The 19,850-nt window shown below is 38.9% G+C and overlaps 1 protein-coding gene across 1 annotated transcript; it reads left to right on the top strand.

Annotated features, from left to right (window-relative positions):
* Positions 1-432: 432 nt before the first annotated feature.
* Positions 433-19,208, top strand: LOC145983749 (uncharacterized). Its single transcript, XM_083116798.1, has 4 exons — positions 433-559; positions 5,249-5,356; positions 9,780-9,893; positions 18,861-19,208. Exons 1-4 carry the CDS (start codon positions 433-435, stop codon positions 19,004-19,006), a joined length of 495 nt encoding a protein of 164 aa, XP_082972924.1. The 3' UTR covers positions 19,007-19,208.
* Positions 19,209-19,850: the final 642 nt, after the last annotated feature.

The following is a 19,850-nucleotide window of genomic DNA, read 5'->3' as shown; positions in this document are numbered from 1 at the left end:
TTAAGATGATAGGTGGGTCATGTGATACATGACCATAGGCTAGAATTTCGTCAGGATGTCAAATCTGAAATCAGATTTCATGTAACTTCATTTGGTGAGAAGTTATTGGCAACGGAAAGTGATGGATGTTTACCTGTTTTCTGCAGGTGCTGAACCATGCCATTAACAACTGAGGAACACATCCAGATCGTCAAACTGTGGGGTGGGAGAAGTGCCCGTGCAGTGGCTGTCGATTTCAACCTGCGTCATCCAGAACGCCACCCTGTGTCACATGTTACAGTGGCACAGATTATTAACCAAATTCGAGGAGACGGGCAGGGTCTTGGACATACCGCGTAGTGGACGACCCCGAACAGTCACGGATGAAGCAACAGCTACGGCAGAGCTGGCTCCTTCTCGACGTTACCGCAGCGAAGCACACGTCGTATAGCAATGCAATGTGCTATGAGTCACAGTTCAGTGTACAGGGTGCTACAGAGGCACAAGTGGCATCCGTATAAGTTGCAAATGCAGCAACACCTCTCGGAGGACGATCCAGATCGCCGCGTGCAGTTTTGGAGTGGGTTATCGCCAGGGTTGGCAAAATTTGTGTTTTTTTTAAAAAGAAGAAAACAAACTGTTTTTTTGTTTAAAACATGTTTTTTTTTGTTTTAAACATGAGTTAAAAAAACATGTTTTAAACATGTTTTAAACAAAACAAATTCAACCTTTTCCCAGTAAATTATAGTTAAAGTCGTCAAAGAGAAAAAATACTCATTTTTATGAGTACAATGGCGACAAGGACAGTTTATTTACCTTTGGAGATAAGGTTTACCATACTGCAGGGTAGGGGTGTGGGGTACAGAATTTTTTGGGTCGGGACGGGGAAAATTCTCAATTTCCCGAAAAAGTCGGAAAATTTTCGGGACGGGATGTGTTCGAAATTTCCCAAAGCTCTTGAAATCTCGAATTCTACATGTAATTTCCATCTTAAGTGCTTGTTTTTGCACTTCTGGTACAAAACCACAATGCAGAGAATGTCTAGAATTGACGACGTTTTAAAATGACCATTCGGAATTTCCAGACTGCTTGGGATCCCAAAACGTCGGAAAGTCAGGATCGGGACGGAAATTTTCTTTCCCGATCCCGGTCCCGACTTTTCGGGATCTCGCACACCTCTACTGCAGGTATAGGCGCCGACTCCATGGGGCTTAAGGGGGGGGGGTCGAGCCCCCCAATATTAACAATGTGGGGGCAGAGCCACCCAAATAATTTTGCTTAAGAAGATCTAATGTATTATTTTGCTTCTCTTGTAAAGTTTACTCTGAACTGTGCCACATGAACTTAACTTTTAATACACATTTAAAATTTTCTACACCATCAACTTTGGTGGACTAAAACCGCTAAACCATCAACTTTGGGGAGGCTATGACCAGAGACAGCAAAACGCATGATTTATTACTAGTATATACTAAGTATGTAATTATGAGTATTGTTAAAATTTTTACTAAACATGAGTTTCAAAAGACGATGTGCATGAACTAGGGTAGTGGATGGGACGTTCGGGCTACAAATGGCTCTCGCATGACATTCAGAACGAGATCATTGATATATTAGGGAGATCTGTTTTGCGCTCCGTGGTAGCAGATAATAAAAGTCGGGAATATTTTGCTATTATGGTTGACGAAACTTGTGACATATCCAACCGTGGACAATTAATATTCTGCATTCGAACTGTGAATAAAAAAATGACATTTTTGAGGAATTCATGGGCTTTTATTAGGGGTGTGCGGGACGGGAAAAATTTTCAATTTCCCTACTGAGTCGGGAAATGTTCAAAATTTCCCGAAGCTCTGAAAATCTCGAATTATACACGTCATTTTCATTTTAAGTGATTTCTGGATTAAAAACTAACAATTTACGGTAAGTTCCAGAAATTGACAATGCAGAAAACGTCGAGAAATAACGACATTTTCAAATGAGCATTCGGTATTTCCCGACTGCACGGGATCCCGAAAATTCGGGAAATCATTTCCCGAAGTCCGGATCGGACTTTTATGAGATTCCGAACACTGTGGCCAAAACTTAAAAAAGGGAGAGAGTGAGTCATTCAATAATTTATTTCAGTGATCAGAGCCCCCCCAATAATTTTGACAAGTCGGCGGCCGTGACTGCAGGGACAAAAGTTGTGGGTAATAGCCCCCCTTTTTCCGCCACTACTGAAGTAGGTTAGGATTTATATTCATCTAAATTTCAAGAAACTAAATATTATAGAATTCCTATCCTCGTTCTGAAAAAATCACGGTGAAATATTTCCTGCTGCCTGAACAGTTTATATAGCAGAAAACAACCTGCAGTGTCATAATAGATTCTCCAGATGATTTTTTTCAAAGTACAAAATTATGTTTCCAAAAGTAAGCATCTGCGCTTCATTCAGTTATACAAACCAATGAATCGTATCGCAAAAGAAAAAAAATCACGTCACGATCAAAATCACGCATTGTGTATTTAGATATTAGTTTCCATTTCAAGCTTCCACCAGTCTCAAACTTACAGGACGATACGAAACAAGGAACTGAGAGGTTTCGATTTCTACAGTAAAGCACGGGTCTTTCTTGTCGCACAACAATCTTGCTACCTTGTGCATACATTGCTAGCCTGCCTAACCTAACAACATAGGCATTTAGCCTAAAATTATAAAGCTTTCTCCTGTGACGTCAGAACATAAGGTTGCTCAAGTGTTGTGCGATAAGTGAGACCTGTAAAGAACGGATTAATTGACACAGATTCAATGAAAAACAGGGTTGCCAAACAAAAAAATTATCACAGACTATAAAATATCTACCACCAAAATGTGTTTTAAACACTTGTAAAAAAAACATGTTTAAAACAGATTGTTTTAAACGTTTAAAACATTTGTAAAAAAAACAAAGCCGTGTGTTTTAAACGTTTAAAACAAAGTGTTTTAAACACTTTTGTTTTAAACATGCCAACCCTGGTTATCGCGCAATTACGGCTAAATCCAAACGTCGCTATGCAGATACTCCATTCCGATGAAGCGAACTTCTACGTAAATGTGGAGGTGAATAGGCAAAACATGCGCTATTGGTCGCATGACAACCCCGCATGGACAGATCCCTCCAAAATGACCGGTGCAGGCAAAATTATGGTGTGGGCAGGCATGTGGGGAACACGGATAATCGGTCCTTTATTCATTCAAGGAAATTTAAATGCGGAACGATACCTGGGGATGTTACAGAAACAGATAGTGCCAACTCTGATGTCGGAAGATGGTAAATTTCCCAGGTTTTTTCAACAAGGGTCCACCCTAATATGGCGTCCAGGTGCGTCAGTACATGGATGAACAAATTTCTGCGGCATGGATTGGTCGACGTGGGCCAGTTGAATGGCCTGCCCGATCACCATACCTAACACGTTAAGGCTATGTTGTATGGTGTGAAAATTCGTCATCTGGAACAACGTTATCATGGCTGCTTTTGACCAAATTTCACCAGATACCTTGCTCGGTGTCCACAGAAATTGGGAGGAGCGTCTGCCCACGTGCATTGCACAGCACGGACAACATGTGGAGAACATTCCCATTCTGTAACAGGTAAGCATCACTTTCAGTTGCCAATAACTTTTCACCAAATTAAGTTACATGACATCTGATTTCAGATTTGACATCCTGACGAAATTCTAGCCTATGGTCATGTATCACATGGCCCACATATCATTTTAAATAAAAAAGTTGAATTCAAGATGGCGGAACCAAGATGGCGGCCGTCCCCGTGACATACTCTAAAAGGTGTCCCCGTAGGCCTATTTTGTATGGCCCATATCAAATTCCATGAAAATACATCACTGCGGATTTTACAAGGGGTGGTAAGGGACTTCTGATACACCCTTTATTTGCTTCCAAGAGGAGACTCGTGCATCACTACAGACGTTTGCTTACTGGCAGGGTGCGAAATCATTGAAAACTGGTGGGGGGAGAAAGTTCTTCATCTTCAAACCCCCTCCCCCACAAACATATGTGTATAATATACGATATACATGTATTTGTAATGTTGTAAAAATAAATTACTCAATTAAAAATATATTATTATTAATTACATAAATTAATTTGTTACTTTTATACATATCAGATATAGCAAAGAAGCTAATTTCTTTACCAACTGGTTAAAGATGTTAATAAATTATGAACTTTAGTTTTATTATGTGTAAGTTTTTGTTTAGTTTGTGCTTTATGTTAATATAAATCAATTAGATTTCATAGTTATTATTGTTTTGCATTCTTGTTTTACTTTTATTGTGCGTATTGATGTAGATATGTTAACAATCTCTTGTGAGATAATGCATTCAATACTCACAACTAAACTAATTTGTGTGTGTTTTCGATATTATTCTTAGTAAAGTATATTTGAAATTAAAAGTGATTGTTTATCTTTTGTTTGTTATAACAAAAACTCTCGCCCCGGAAATTTTTGATGGGGGGATTTTTCAGGTAAAGATTGTTGGTGGGCGGTGGGAATCCTGGGGGGACGGAGGAGATAGAAACGGGAATATGGCGATTTTAAATTTTTGCCCCCCCCCCCCGAAAAAAATAGGAAAATTTCATAAAACCCCAAAAAAATTCAAAGGGACGCTCTGCCCCTAATTGAGCTAGAGTGAAAGCGATTGCAGATTCGGAATCTGCACGTCAAGACCTTTCAATAGAGTATATGGAAGGGAGGGGGGGGGGGGTTACCTTGCAGTTGTCTCATTATCACTATGTTAAACCATAGGATCATCCCCCAAGCTAATCCCAAGCTTGAGCCAACAACTTCCAGCTAACATTTACCACTTCATTTGATGCTTGCAATATAATGCTATTATGTTTCACAATATTTAATCATCCCTTTTGGGAGGGGCCCTGTGCCCCTCCACCAAAACTACCATTGTCCACTATGGTGTATTGGTAATACTCTCAATCAAACCATCCCAGCCAATGGAGCCACTTTGCACAATGGTTTGTATTTGCATTTTAAACTGTACATTTAGTTCCAGTTAGCCTATCTGATCATTTAGTGGACTTATAATAAATTTTGACCAACAAACATTTGAAACCTTGCTATTGTAGAAAAAATGCCGCATTAAGTAACATGCAACAGACATAAAGCTGTCCACTTAATGTTGTGGAAATATTTAATACATATTGAAGTTGTTATTTCTGAGTAACTAAATTTACATGGATTTCCCCTGATTCTATGTTTTCTTTCCATTCCAGGAAAAATGATTTCGCCTTCTCTTGGAATATTCCTAACCTTGGCAGCCAGCTGCTTTGCATTTCCAAACAATCAAAACTGGGAACCAGCTTTGCGAGAGCCTTATTATGGTAAGTTCATAATTTATTGTGATTGGCTATGGTAATATGACATGGACTATAAAAATTATGTGTTTATCAAATTCCATAAATAAAAACCATAAGGGAAGATGCTCTTGTAGCAAAATTTACCCCACAGATGAATGAAAATAAAATACATGTTAGGTAGAACTTCTTGATTATCTTAGGAATTTGAACTATATTTAATCAGAAACATCCATGTAATTATCAAGGTGTTTGTGTTAATTACTCATCGTGACTTCATGTAAAGCAATAGTTTGAAGAAGTCACAAGAGTTCAGGTTTTGTGGAATAAGTTAAATGGGCAAGCAACATAATACGAAGAAGAGATCCTCATCCTCAATCTTGGCCATGTCACCTTGACTGCCCATGTACCCACTGATGAGAGGATGGCTGAGGCTCACAACTGCTTATTCAAGGACATTGTCCATGTAGAGAATCAAACCAGAATCTCTCATGCAGTAGACAGACACTATACATACTGGTTGTATAGCTCTTCTATTGCTTCTGACTTATGAAACATACACATTTCTAATGACATTCAGCCAAGTTAGATGGTCGAACATATTGAGTGCTTGCTTCATGATCTCAACTCCAAATTTTATGGATCTGAGAGGAAAAGAGTTCCTTCATTCATCTTATTTTATTTATTACATCTAATAATCATTCATCTTCATAACTGAGATTAACATAAGGAGGTAGAACGGCAACACAAAATAACCAATGGAAAGAATGAAACACATCATGAAACTTGTACAATATAAACACAATATAATGAAAATTGTATCATATCGTAAAGAACCTTACTGCCACTGGGGCTGCTTCTACAGTTTGTAAAGGATCTTACAGATTCGGGATCTTACCATTGGAGGAAGCGGTAGCTCGTAAGCACTCGATTTGCTGCATCCTTCATCTGTGGAGGTACCTAGATAAACTTAATCTACACAACCTTTTAAATGAATGGCAACTCACACATTTTCAGGTTAAAATGACCTAAGACTGCATTGGCAATGTTGGCGTTTGAGAGAAAAGCATGTCACCTGTCTCGTTCTTGAAGAGATGATCAGTAAGAGTTTCAAAGTTAACTCTTACACACACACTGTTGTTAGTCTTTTAAAACTGTCTCTTAGCATCTCTGCACTTCTCTCCCGAACAAACTTTCGAACTGACATTAACTTTCCATAACAAAGATCGACTATCTTCCAAACTAAACCTGTCTCTTTCTTGAAGGCTCCCACTCGACTCTCTTTCAAAATCGCAACCGCATCCTTTTCCAAACCAACAACTCCTGTTCAAGATTCAACTTGCATGCTGTCCACCTAAGCTCCTCCTACTTTTCTCCGCCTCACCCCGCTTTACCTGCGCAATAACTGGAAAATGCTTTATGCTGAAGTTAACACATTCTTTAATGTTTCCTGCCTGCTACATGGCTAAGCGCAACTCGAAAATGAGAGGTACGCTACGATATTGTAGTTCTGAAAAGGAAATGATGGTAAATTTTTCATTAACATTAAAGCAGTGAAAATACACAAAATAGAACATACCAAAAATATAAATTGACTGTAAAATTGGCAACATTGATGGCTATAATCTTCGTCAGCCTCACCCTTGGCATTCCACTCATTTTCTACTCATTTTCTTCATCAAACCCAGTATTCACTTTGGTTATTCTCTTTGAATATTATTTAACTGAACTTTATTTATGTCATTAACAATAAAAATAATAAATGTTCTGCTTTTTTGTAACTTGGAATGAACAGTGTTAATTTCCAGGGGGTTCAGTAGACTGGTTCAACCTCCTTCCCATGGAGAGTGGGTGTTAAATGAAACCATTATCTCAGAATCTACTTCGACTTTTTTAGAAGTACAAACAGACCTGTAGCCAGGCAGGAACCAAGGGGGCTCAAACTTTCTATGCAGATAATTTCATTTAGGTAATCATAATATATGCTTTATTGTAAACAAAATGAAACAAAACATGATATTTTCACGATTTTGCTAACATACATTTCAATTTTACAATAATAACTTCCTTTATACAAGGTTTTAAGAAAACCAACTATCAATCAGAGTCCACCTGGATATATTTTAAAGGTCCAGGAGGATAACAGTAGATAAGAGGTTGTCATGGTAACACAGCTATTTGGTACCAAGATGACCACAAAAATATGTGAGTATGTTATTATTATTAGACAATGGAAAGCACAAACTATAACTGCTCACCTTGTGCATATCCTAGGAAGCTTACACATCAAAGTATCAACTACATGCATCCTAGAAGTATGTAGCAGTTGTTGGATGTTTGATCTCCCTGATTTTCAGCTTAAACTTTAATTTTCTGATTAGTTGAAAGTTAGCTCTGTACTTCTATTGAAAATATCGTCCTGTATCCAACATTTTGTTTCTATAAATAGGTTGCCTCAGATGTTACATTGTAAATAAAACAAAAGGCTGATGAAATAATTTTGTATAAATGCTGCATATCTTTTGCAAAGCATACATTGTTATCGAGAGAAAAGGGGCTTCTTAATAGTAATCATTAGGGGTGTGCGGGCCAGTTTTTTTCTGGTTGGGATGGGAAATTTTTTAAATCCCGACATTCTGGACTGGAAAAATTCGTAATTTCCCAACAAAGTCGGGAAATTTTCAGGATGGGAAATGTTCGAAGCTCTGAAAATCTCAAATTTATACACGTCATTTTCACCTTAAGTGATTGTTTTTGCATTTCTAGAATAAGAACTAACTATTTCCGATAAGTTCCAGACACATACAATGCAGAAAACGTAAAAAATTAACGACTTTTTAAAATGATCATTCAGTATTTTCCGACTGCTCAGGATCCCGAAAAATTGGGAAGTCATTTCCCAAAGTCGGGATCTTCGATACCCGGTGGAGGCACAAGTGGTTTGGATCCCACTTTAAACTGTAGGTCCAGTCCCAATTAGCCTTACTGTGCATAAAGTGGACTTAAAACACCAAATCAATCAAACCGAAGTCGGGATCAGAATGAGATTTTTTTTTCCTGATCCCGGTCCTGACTTTTCAGGATCCTGCACACCCCTAGTAATCATCATCTTCTTGTAATCAAGGGGTCCTGGATTCAATATCCAGTGGAGGCACATAGTGGTTCAGATGAAACTTTAAACTGTAGGTTCATTCCCGATTAGCCTATCTCTGCATAAAGTGGACTTAAAACAAAAAATCTCAAACAAATCAGAAAAATAAATACTGGAAACTGAAAATAGTTCTGATTTATTATGCACATTAATTTGGCAAAAAGGCAAAATGCTCTTAACTTTAGAAAAGTAAAAACAACACAAATTAATGAAAGGCAGCATGTTAAACACTTATAGATGATAGAAGGAATGTTATTTCAACATGTCCCACAAGGGAAGTGATCAGACCTAATGATGAATGCTAAAACTTGCAGGGGTGGACAAGCATGGAAACAAAACAATAGGTGTGATGTTTGGCATTTCAGTCCTTTGCAACCACTACAGCAGGGCTTAGAAAGTTGGACATGCCCCTGCAAGATATGCAGCTAGAGAGCCCTACTTTCTCCACTGTATTCTCAACTCAAATCACTAGAAAAATTCAATTCTAAATTTTGGAAAGGAAAAGTTGGGAGAATTACAATGAATTTTTCAAATAGATATTCACTGAGAAAATGATGCTCAAAACTGTGGGATCGTTTGTAATATGTTTGGAAAATAAATTACTATAAAGTCATCCAAGAAGTTACCCTTATGTTTTTCCATCCTTACAAAGGAACAAAGTACTTCCTCTAGGAGGTCCAGCAGAAGTTGTGGCTCATACTATTCCTTAAATCACACTACTCCCATTGCAGTTTAGTTGGTCAAATTTCTGCACCCAGTTCTCTTTCATTATTTTTATGAAATTTATCAGTTTGTGGAATTTATAGCTCTTGCACTCCAGCCCATACATATGAATGTATTCCTTTTTGTCATAAGATTATCTACTTAGTCTGTACTTATTTTATTCAATGTATATCTCCAGTGGCTGTGTGTCTCAAATAGCAACATTATTATTATATTGGTAAAAAAATTGATTCTCTAACATAATTAAAGAATAATTTATATAAATTTTTGACACACGTGTTCATAATATTTGCATCTTGCCCCTAGTAGTTCCAAGAGATTAGTGTTAAGATATATGCTGAACCTTGATCTGTGCTTGCAACATCTTTTGTGAACATGTAACCCAAGTAAATCCTGAATTGAACTATTAGCTTTAACAGAATATCAATGGGAGGTTGATGATGATCATATTATTTGATATGCAGGCTTGTATGTTCAATTTCTATTAAAATAATACAGTCGACTTGTTTTCTCATGAAAATTTCAATTTCTTGAAAACTACTTTATTTTCAGCATTTGTAAATTTACTTTTCACAGGTCAACTACAGCCTGAACAGATTGGGCAAAATGGAGAGCCCACCAAACAGTGTTTGTGCCACACGGGAGGGAAGGTACACATTGGTTCCAGACTGGACCCCCTTCACACTGAAGGTAAGAATATTTTATACTAGTTGATCTTTATCAATTCGTGTAACTTATTTCTGATTTTGGTCTTCTGATATTAAGATGTTCAAATTCATAGCAATTATGCAGTCTTTGTAGCTTCAACATAGGAGTGTCAGCCCTGTACTGTGGCCATGCAGTCTAAGGCATTAATGCTTTGAGCTCTGGGTATGGGATGCACACAGGTTCGAGTCTCCTGGGGGAAGCGTAACAAGTTTTCTCTTGAGATTTCCGCCTGCGTATGGGACAGGTGGCCACCCACTATCATGAGGAAATTGGGGAACTATGAATGAGTAGCGTAACCTGGTTACGGAAACCTACAACAACAACTGGGGGTTCGTCGTGCTGACAACATATAACTGGTTGGATCTTCCACCTCAGGGGAGTGAGTGAGTAGGATCAGGTGAGAGTGAGGCCTGCAGTTGGTAGGTAGGCCCGGGCCCTAAATGGCCTGTTGCACCATGGGTTACTATTATAGGAGTGTCTACAATGAAAGAGCAGCAGCCCCCAAGAAGCAATGGAAGAGAATCCTAAAGGTGAAAGTGAAAGATTTATTGATTTGGTTTATTTTACTTCATATTTCTGCCACTTTTGGCTAATTGCGAAGATGAGGATTAGTGATAATATTATGAAATTGATGAAGGGACACTCACACAGAACACCCGGCTTGGATTTGAACCCGAGACCACTGGTGTCCTAGCATGCCAAATTGTTGCTCTACCCTCGAGCTTATAGCTAGAATTGATTCTCAAGAGAGGAAAAAGCTATAAGCTTGTATAAAGCATATTTTTTTTTTCAAAAGTATCACAGATATGACAATTTTCTTTCGTGTTTTACTTATTTTGCATTGCTTTTCTACAACTTTTTGCTAATCATGATGAGAAAGAATAAAAGATGATGAGATTGATGAAGGAGCTAAAACTTGGCACTTTTGTCGGTCATATCGTGAGTCAATCACTTAAGGCAATCGCCCTCTGAGGAGTTCATGGAGTTCATAGATGAACAAGTACAAAAACCTTCTAGTAATATGTTCATGATAAATGGAAGTAAGGTATTTGATTTTCTACAAAATAAACTTTACAGTAAAGTTAATTGTAAACAATTAATGCCCCTGATGGTGTAGTGGTAAAATTGCCACTTTGGAATCAAGGGGTTCAGGTTCAATACCTGGTGGTTCAGATCCCACTTTAAAATGTAGGTCCAGTTCTGATCAGCCTTGCTGTGCATAAAGTGGACTTAAAAACAAATCAAACAAACAAATCACCATCAAAGATTCTGGGTTATAAATCCTTGTATGCAGTTTTACTTGTTTTCAAATAAAAAAAATCCTTGTACATTATTGTTATAAGATGTTGTCTACTTCCAATAACCATCTAATTGGAATTTACTTGACTGGCAGTACAAGAAAGACCTGGCCATCTTTTCAAAGATATTCTGGGAGGGCGAGAATCAGTCCCAAACACTTTGATAATAATATGTGGGACAACTCACATTTACTTAGGGAGAAGAACTTGTTAAAATAATTACCAAGGTTTCTCTTTATCTACTGGAGGATGGGAAGAGCATGTTCACCCCTTAGCATCCTCTGGGACATTACCGACACCTGTCATATTTATCACCAGTGGCGTAGCGTTATAGTATGCCCGTACGCCCAGCGTTCCCAGATTTAAAATTTCAAAAATGCGTAAATGCTGTGAATATAAAGTAAAACTTGACTAATTCCATATATGTTTCACCTTCATGGCATTATAATAGCTATTTTTTGCGATCCCCTTGCAACGCTCCACTCTCAACACTCGTTCTAATATAGTTTTCATGTTCAGAAGACATAACGGCACTTATGTAGAAACTGCACAGTGTTGCCAATACAGCGCTCGCTCATGTCGCCGGGAAATGATGACCTTCCTTCACAATGAAGGTGTTACATATTTTGTATATATAATGATAATTATATGTAATTATTAAAAAAGGTTAAAAAGTAAAGTGTTCTCCTGTGCTTAGCACCACGCCATGAAGGTGTATAGGGGGTGTGGGGGTAACGCCCCACACTTTCTTGATCTGGTCGTGAGTGGGGGTGATGTAATCAGCATCACGCCCCTGACCGCCTTTACCCCCCCAGGGTTTCCCCCAGGTACCCATGATATTCGACGCTGGGTGGGCGCCGGGGCCGCTTCCATCGTTAAAAAAGTTCCCGGATTTGAACCGGATTTTTCACACAACTGAAAACACTTTTTTCGAGAGAGGGAAAAAGTCTAAACAGACCAAAGCAGATCTCTCACTGAAGTAAGGAGAACCTGGCACATGGGTTAGATTCAAGTTGCAACCCACACAAACAAATGAGTTATGGCCCACGTGAACTGATAAGACGTGAATGACTCAAGCAAGGCATGTCATATTTCTATCTTGAAGCCCCATATTTTGTCACGTGTTGGAAAGCCTTTCAAAGGTTAATATGGTGTCTATGAATTTATGTGTACGTTGGAAACTGAAAGGTGATCTTCATTTCAGTATTAATGTCGACAGTAATGTAAACAAAAACAACGTGTATTTGCAGCAGCATTGGAAATAATTGTCAATTTAAGTCATTTCAATTCTATTATATCAAACTGCATGAAGTTCATATTTTTACTGAATGGAAATAAAATAACAACTCGAAAACTTGGTGGTGATTAGCCGGAATGCTGCGGTGAGTCAGCTCAAGATGGCCAGACAACGTCTCCTTACTTCGCGCGTGGTTCGAGTTAAAAAGAAACTCCAAATGCATGGAAGTAATATTTCTGGGAACCTTTGAGTGGTTATAAAAAATAATTTCATTATTTTCTCCACAACTTTGTCGCTGGAAGTTTTTACTTGGAATTACAGAACAAAAAATGGCCAGCGACGACATTTTCTACTGCACGAATATAAAAAATCTCCACATACTTTATTTGAATATTTTTTAATGCAAATATGCTTTAAAGTATTGATAAATTCTGAGCACCACCGTCACCTATGACAATTAAAAAACAGTGTTAATTTTTTTAATAATGAATGCTTCAATTTTACGGCATGTTTCAACGTTAGGAATGAAAACAATGTAAAAATTGTGTTTTCACAGAAAATTTGCTTTTTAATTTATCTAAAATTATGTAAGCAAGTTACCAGTTTTTTGTGTTCACCATCGTATTCTCTACAAAATTTCCTGCAAAACTGCAGGTACCGATTTTACTTCAGCTAAATTTGTAAATCCAGAAATTTCACAACAGCATGCTCGTATTTCCCATAAGAAAAGCATTGCCCATAAGAGCCCATTGTGTCTTCTGAATGTGAAAACGACTATAGCATCTCTTTTCAATGCCTTTCCTGGCCGGACGCCGAGCAGGTTCGGCGTAAAAGACTCTATATTCCTTGCTGCCTTTCTGGAGGGAAAGCTTCGATGTCTACAGTATGCACGTAAATTCTCTCTCGTACGGAGCTACAGCAGAGGTCTACCGTGATTGGTTCATATGACCCTTCCTGTTTTCTGAAGCAGATGACAGCGGTAGAATTCCTACCCGGTTCTTTGCACTCATGCAACTCGTGTTATGTGATGCTACAATATGCAATATTGATTGACGTAACTTTACCAATCTCAAATATACCGCTTCTTAATGATCACTGCATTATATAATTTATCGCAATTACAGCGATGTGCATTTGAAACTAAAAGATCAACACAGTTTTTGTCAAATAAGTTGGTAAAGTCCTCATGGTAGAAATTCAGCCTGTGGCTGCTCTACCACTTAACCCGCAAAACTATTATTTTTTTTATTGTTATTATTTTTTTCGTTATTATCTAACTGCTTAATATTGTGTCAATGGAAATGTTTACCATTCATTTGAAAACTCTTAACATCGAATTGTCTCTGGAGAAAATTATTTTAAAATGTTTATCAGCATTCTCAAGATGTAATAAACAGTGGTCTAAATTACTAATCGGCACTGTTACGTCAGTAGAGTGTACGATATTTGGATCATCCACCCACCTCCGTGTCAGGGTGCTTTGCACAGTGCGCCAAGACGACAGGGGTCCCTGGTTCGAATCCCGGCATGAGCACGGGTGTTCTTTGTCAGTGTTCCTTCATCAATATCATCATCACTCATATTCGTATTCGCAATTAACCAAAAGTGGTAGAAAAGCGAAGTAAAATAAACCAAATCAATCAGTAGTTGGATCATCCACAACAATGACGTCTACTGTTGTGCAGAGGCACTTGTGATTCAGGTAGGTTTTTAATTACTTGCGTCATGCAGAAAGATATAAAAAAAGGTATAAAACACCAGAGTTCAAAACATTTGTGGCATAGTGAGGCATCTAATTTTCTAGCTAAAACATGCATGGATGATGTTTTATTGAAAACCCAGCTGACTTCAGGCAAATAAACAATACCTGTGGCGACTAATACCATAAGTACATTATTAAGCAAGAAAGGGCCGACTCTTCCTTCGGACTTGGCGTTCCCACCCGAAATGTCCATGCTACGCCACTGTTTATCACACCAGCAGATTCAAGATTACAAAATGGATATTGAGTATAAACAAGACATCTGTTGGAAATACATTGTTCTGAAGACCCTCACTGAATCTGTGACCTTGTTCTCAGTAACAATACAAATTTCCAATTTTTTTGTTATTATTATTATCAAAGATCTGCCAAGACTACATTTTCAGAGTTCAGGAACGAAACATACAAGAATTTATGGGTACCTCTTGGGCTGCAGTTCAGGTAAGTTCCTGGTTTAGGAAGAAGGAGTTAAAAGTAGCAAGTCACCAATATTATGACCACCCTGTCATAAACTTCGAGCTTTTGCTTTTGCTCTGAATTTTTTATAACTAGTCCGATATTATAAGGGTCTATCAGTGGAAAACAGGCCACCTTGTATATCTCGATGTGTAGATGCCGCGGCTCCATGAAACTCCTGCCACTGGAAGGGGGTTTCATTGTCACCCAGTAGATGGCAGTCACGTTGCAGGTGTGTGTGTGAAGCAGTGCGAGTGTGAAGTGCTGACATGCAGAAACTTGCCATCTGGCATATCATGGAAGCCAATAAGGAAGAAAAGGGAGCAGGAGTGTGTTTCCTGGTGGCGGAAGGTGCGAGTATGCAAGACATTTACTGTTGAATGATGGCAGTGTATGGGGAACATTGTTTATCTTTGCCACAGGTGAAGGAATGGAGTCGGAGGTTTCGCGAAGGATTAACGTCAATGCAGGACAATCCACAACCTGGACCATCTGTCATTGTTGCAAATGATGACCTCATCCAACGTGTAAATGACATCATTCAACAGGATCGATGGTGTACAGTGGAGCATGTTGCACGGATCACAGAAGCTAGTTACAGCATGGTATTCAACATCATGAAACACTGCCACCAGTATCTGATGGTGTGCGTACAGTGGGTTCCCCACAATCTGCCCACCGAAAAAAGCTGTTTCACATGGGAATGGCACTAGAGATGCTCCTCCGATACAACCAGGAAGGCAGTGATTTCCTATGTTGAATTCTCATGGGGGATGAATCCATGTGCCATCTGTATGAACCGGAAACCAAATGGCAAAGTAAGCAGTGGAAGACCCCCACCCGCCACCACCAAAGAAATCGAAGGCTATGCAGAGTTCCTGTGGTCACGTGCTCCTCGCATTGTTCTTTGACCACAAGGGCCCCCTGCTTATCTAATTTTGTGACAAAGTGCAACCATTGCTGGTGTTCCGTATACAGAAAATTTGACACACCTGGATGAGGCCATCAAATCCAAGAGCCCAGGTTTTCTGTCGTCCAGGGTGGTGTTGTTGCATGATAATGCATGTCTACATATCACCAATGTTGTCAGAGAGCTGTTACACAGATTGCAGTGGGAAACACTCCAGCATCCACCTCATAACCTGGACATGTTATTATGCCATCTTTGGTGAGCTCAAACGGGCACTGTGTGGTCACCGGTTCAACTTGGATGCTGAGGTGAAGGATGCAGTGAGTGATTGTTTGTTGCAGCAACCACCCACCTTCTACAAGGCTGCCATTGACCTACTGCCAGGAGAGTGGGACAAATGCCTCAACACCTATGGAGATTACTTTTAAGGTGAGCACATAGTTTCATTGTTATACAGGGTGGCATGTTTTCCACTCTTTTACATTTGAGTGGAATCAGAAGGTATTTCAAGATCACAAACAAAAAAACTTACCTTACCTTATGTTGCATGAAATTCAAGTATTTCTGAAACTAAGTCTACATTACATAACAGTAATTCTAGGGCATGAATAGGACCAGAGGTTTATTCTGGAATTTCCAACTAGGGGATGTAAGTTCACATTTAGAAGGTTAAATGGATAAGTTTAGAGCCAAATTTAGGTTTTTGTGAAAAAAAAATATAAAAAATTAAAAAATAGGGTGTGTTGGGAAAAATTTGAGGAGTGTGTGGATAAATTACTGACAAGGACTACAATCTTATATATATAAAAATGGATGTATGTGTGTGGGTGTGCGTGTGTGTGTGTGTATATTTGTTTGTTCTGGCATATCTCACGAATGCCTGGAGCAATTTCAACCAAACTTGGTACACGTATCACTTGCAATCTGGAAATAATATTTTTGGGGTAAGACACCCCTGGCACCCCTAGGGGTGGGTTGGGAAGGGGTGAGATGTAAAAATAATTGAGATCGAGCGATATTAAATTCCACACAAACAGGCATCTGTGACTATGCAATCTGCACAACGATAGTGTTTCTTGGGTTGTCTAACATTCAGACTGTGTTGCGAATGGAATCCATAGCTTTCGTGACACTCCCAATGCGGTTCAAATTCAAGTTCATCACCTATAAGCATGGGGGGTGAGAGGGGGGAGGTGAAAAATAAAATGCCACAAATGACCTAGATTAGTGTCGAATCCATAGTTTTCGGAGTCGCTAACCTAATTGGTGACATTCATGATCACATTTAAAATTAGTTACATTTTACACTATAGTTAGAATTCATTATTTTCCTGTCTAATACAAGATTGGGATAAATATTACGTCGTTCATAAAGTAAGTTCCACTGATGAATACCGTGGCGCTGCAAGCGGGGCAGTGTGAATGCGCATGCGCCTTGTGTAGCCACAACCTTGATGAAGTGCAGACGTCAGTCTGAGGCAGGTTGGTCAGGATAGTAGTGCGTAGTGTGTTGTTGTTATGTTTCAGACAATACAAACTCCCGCCACGTGTGAGGTGCGATCCGTGATCCGTTTTCTGGATGCACGTAATGTTCCAGCTGCGGAGATCCACCGTCAGATTTGTGAGGTGTATGGAGAAGGAATAATGAGTGCTTCAATGGTGAGAAGATGGGTGAGACAGTTTCGTGGTGGACGGGTTAGTGTTCATGATGCAGAACAAAGTGGTCGACCGTCTGTTGTGAATCCCAATTTGGTTCGTTTAGTGGAAGAGCAGATTGGGGAGAACAGACGATTCACTTTGTCTGAGCTGTCATTAGAGTTTCCACAAATCTCCAGAACTGTGCTGTATGAAATTGTGACAGTGAATTTGAAATTTCGCAAATTGTGTAACCGTTGGGTCCCTCACCAGCTCTCCGAAAATGCCAAAAAGGAAAGAATGGGAAGTGCATTAGAGTTTTTGAAATGGTATAGTGAGGAGGGGGAAGAGTTGTTGGATCAGATTGTGACTGGAGACAAGACATGGGTTTTGCATGAAACCCCAGAACAGAAACGAAGCACCATGGAGTGGAGGCACTCCGCGTCACCACGGAAAACGCAACCAAAACCAAAGCTTACAAACAAAAAAAATCATGTGCACTGTGTTTTGGGATAGGCATGGAGTATTGCTTGTGGAATTTATGGAGTGTGGACAGCACATCAATGCCGAAACCTATTGTGTGACACTTCAAAACCTGCGTCGTGCAATCCAAAACAAACGACGTGGCATGCTCAGTCGGGGTGTCATTCTCCTCCACGATAATGCTCGTTGGCATGTGGCAAATGCAAATCAGGAACTCCTGATGACCTTCCATTGGGAAAAACTACCACACACCCCTTACAGTCCTGATCTTGCCCCATCTGATTTTCATTTGTTCCTCCACCTTAAGGCATTCCTTGCTGGAAAACATTATGGTACTGACGAAGAACTGAAACGTGCAGTTTCCCAATCGTTCTCCATTCAGGCGGAAACGTTCTATGATAGGGGTATAACGAACTTGGTATCTCGCTATGATGCGTGCTTGAATTCTTATGGTGATTATGTGTGAATGTTGTACCATGTATATATTCTCATCCCTATAAAGGTCGTAATATTACTATTTATATTTTTCATTTTATTGCATGATGGAACTTACTTTCCGAACGACGTTATATTATAAATACCTGGGCAATGTTGGGTAATCAGCTAGTTTGTTAATAAAAACTTGCAGGATAGTGAGTGGTTTAGAAGTAGTATGGCGTTGAAAGCAGGCAAGTCAATGATAACCATCATAAATTTTGAGCTTCCAAGGTGAAAATTTTAAAGGTGGAAAGATGCCATGGCAAGCTGCTGTGCTATTGCATTGAACAAAGTCAGTTGACTCATTTCAACTTTGTGAATGAAAAACTGATTTTTACTAGATTGTGCACACCAAACTGTGCAAATTGAGAGATACTGAGGTTTATTAAAGCTAACCATGGCATAGAGTACAGATATGGATTTGAATCAGTGAAATAAGTGGAAACAAGTTTTAATGTGGCTGATGTTTAGCAGAGATATTTAGTGTATTACTACAAACAAAGTTGTAGCAGGTGCTGTCCAGTGGGGTTTCTCTTTATTTTGCATAATAATAATCAAAGCAAAGGAAACATTCGGACCACAAGTAGGTCAATTTTGGCTTCCCTAATTTGTACGCACCTATGCCCACGCCTACTGAACCTGGCACAGGGTAACAAGAAATAAAACTAACTTGTATTAAATTTCTTTGCAGATGTGCTTCAATCAAGAGCTCAGCGGATGATTCACATTCCAGCATCTCTGCCCAAGGAATGCGTCACTGCAGAAGATTGCAGCATGGGATTCACGAACTATTTAGGGCTTCTTATGAAACTAATGGAAACTGGAAGGAGGAAGTGACACTGAAAACTACAATAAAAAAGTCATATAAAATATGCTATTGAACTCATCACTTTTACTACTAGTTTCCTTAATGTCACATATTTTACCTCTAACACAATGCACCTCAAATAATGTTAAAATATACTGTAACACTCATTGTGTTAGCTTTGTTTCCAATGTTGTCCTTGATAATACTCTGATCTAATTTCTTAAAATATAAATAAAGTTATGCCTTCATGTTAATAAATTGTGAATGGTGAAATCTGGTCTTTTCCTTCCCTCTGCTGTTCTTGACTGAAAAGAAGTTGAAGCTGTGTAATCACCATCAATAAATATAGACATTGATAGATTGTTGACTCATGTGCAGACATTCAGACAAATCATGATGGTGCTCTAAGACAGTGTGCAAATTGAACTTCTTGTATTTTGGGGGAGTTAAATGTATATTACTTTCGATTTAAAAAAATGATGTTGACTCCAAGATGGCAGCTATCTTAGCAGCATAGCCTGCGTGGCGTGGTTTACCCCTCACCCACATCAAATTTTGAGACATTGGATTGGTTTGTTTCAGTCCATCTGTCTTTTATAGGGCTGGTTCCAAACTATTGACACACGACACAAAACATTATGTGAGAATGATTCGAGTTACGATAAAACTGAGTTCACCATCATGTTTCTCGTCAAATTCTAGTGCATTTTGTTATGTTACATGACCATCTTTCCATTTAAGAAAATACCATTGACTCCAAGATTGTGGCTGTCTTGGTAGCATGGGCCTGGATTGTTTTATACCTCATACACATCATGTTTTGCAACATTGAATATTTTTTGTATCAGCTCCTTCATCTTTTAAAGAGGTGGT

This window comes from Lepisma saccharinum, chromosome 2, assembly GCF_977018435.1.
Source record: "Lepisma saccharinum chromosome 2, izLepSacc3.1, whole genome shotgun sequence".
NCBI lineage: Eukaryota > Metazoa > Arthropoda > Insecta > Zygentoma > Lepismatidae > Lepisma > Lepisma saccharinum.
This window is presented reverse-complemented; position numbering and strand designations above follow the sequence as displayed.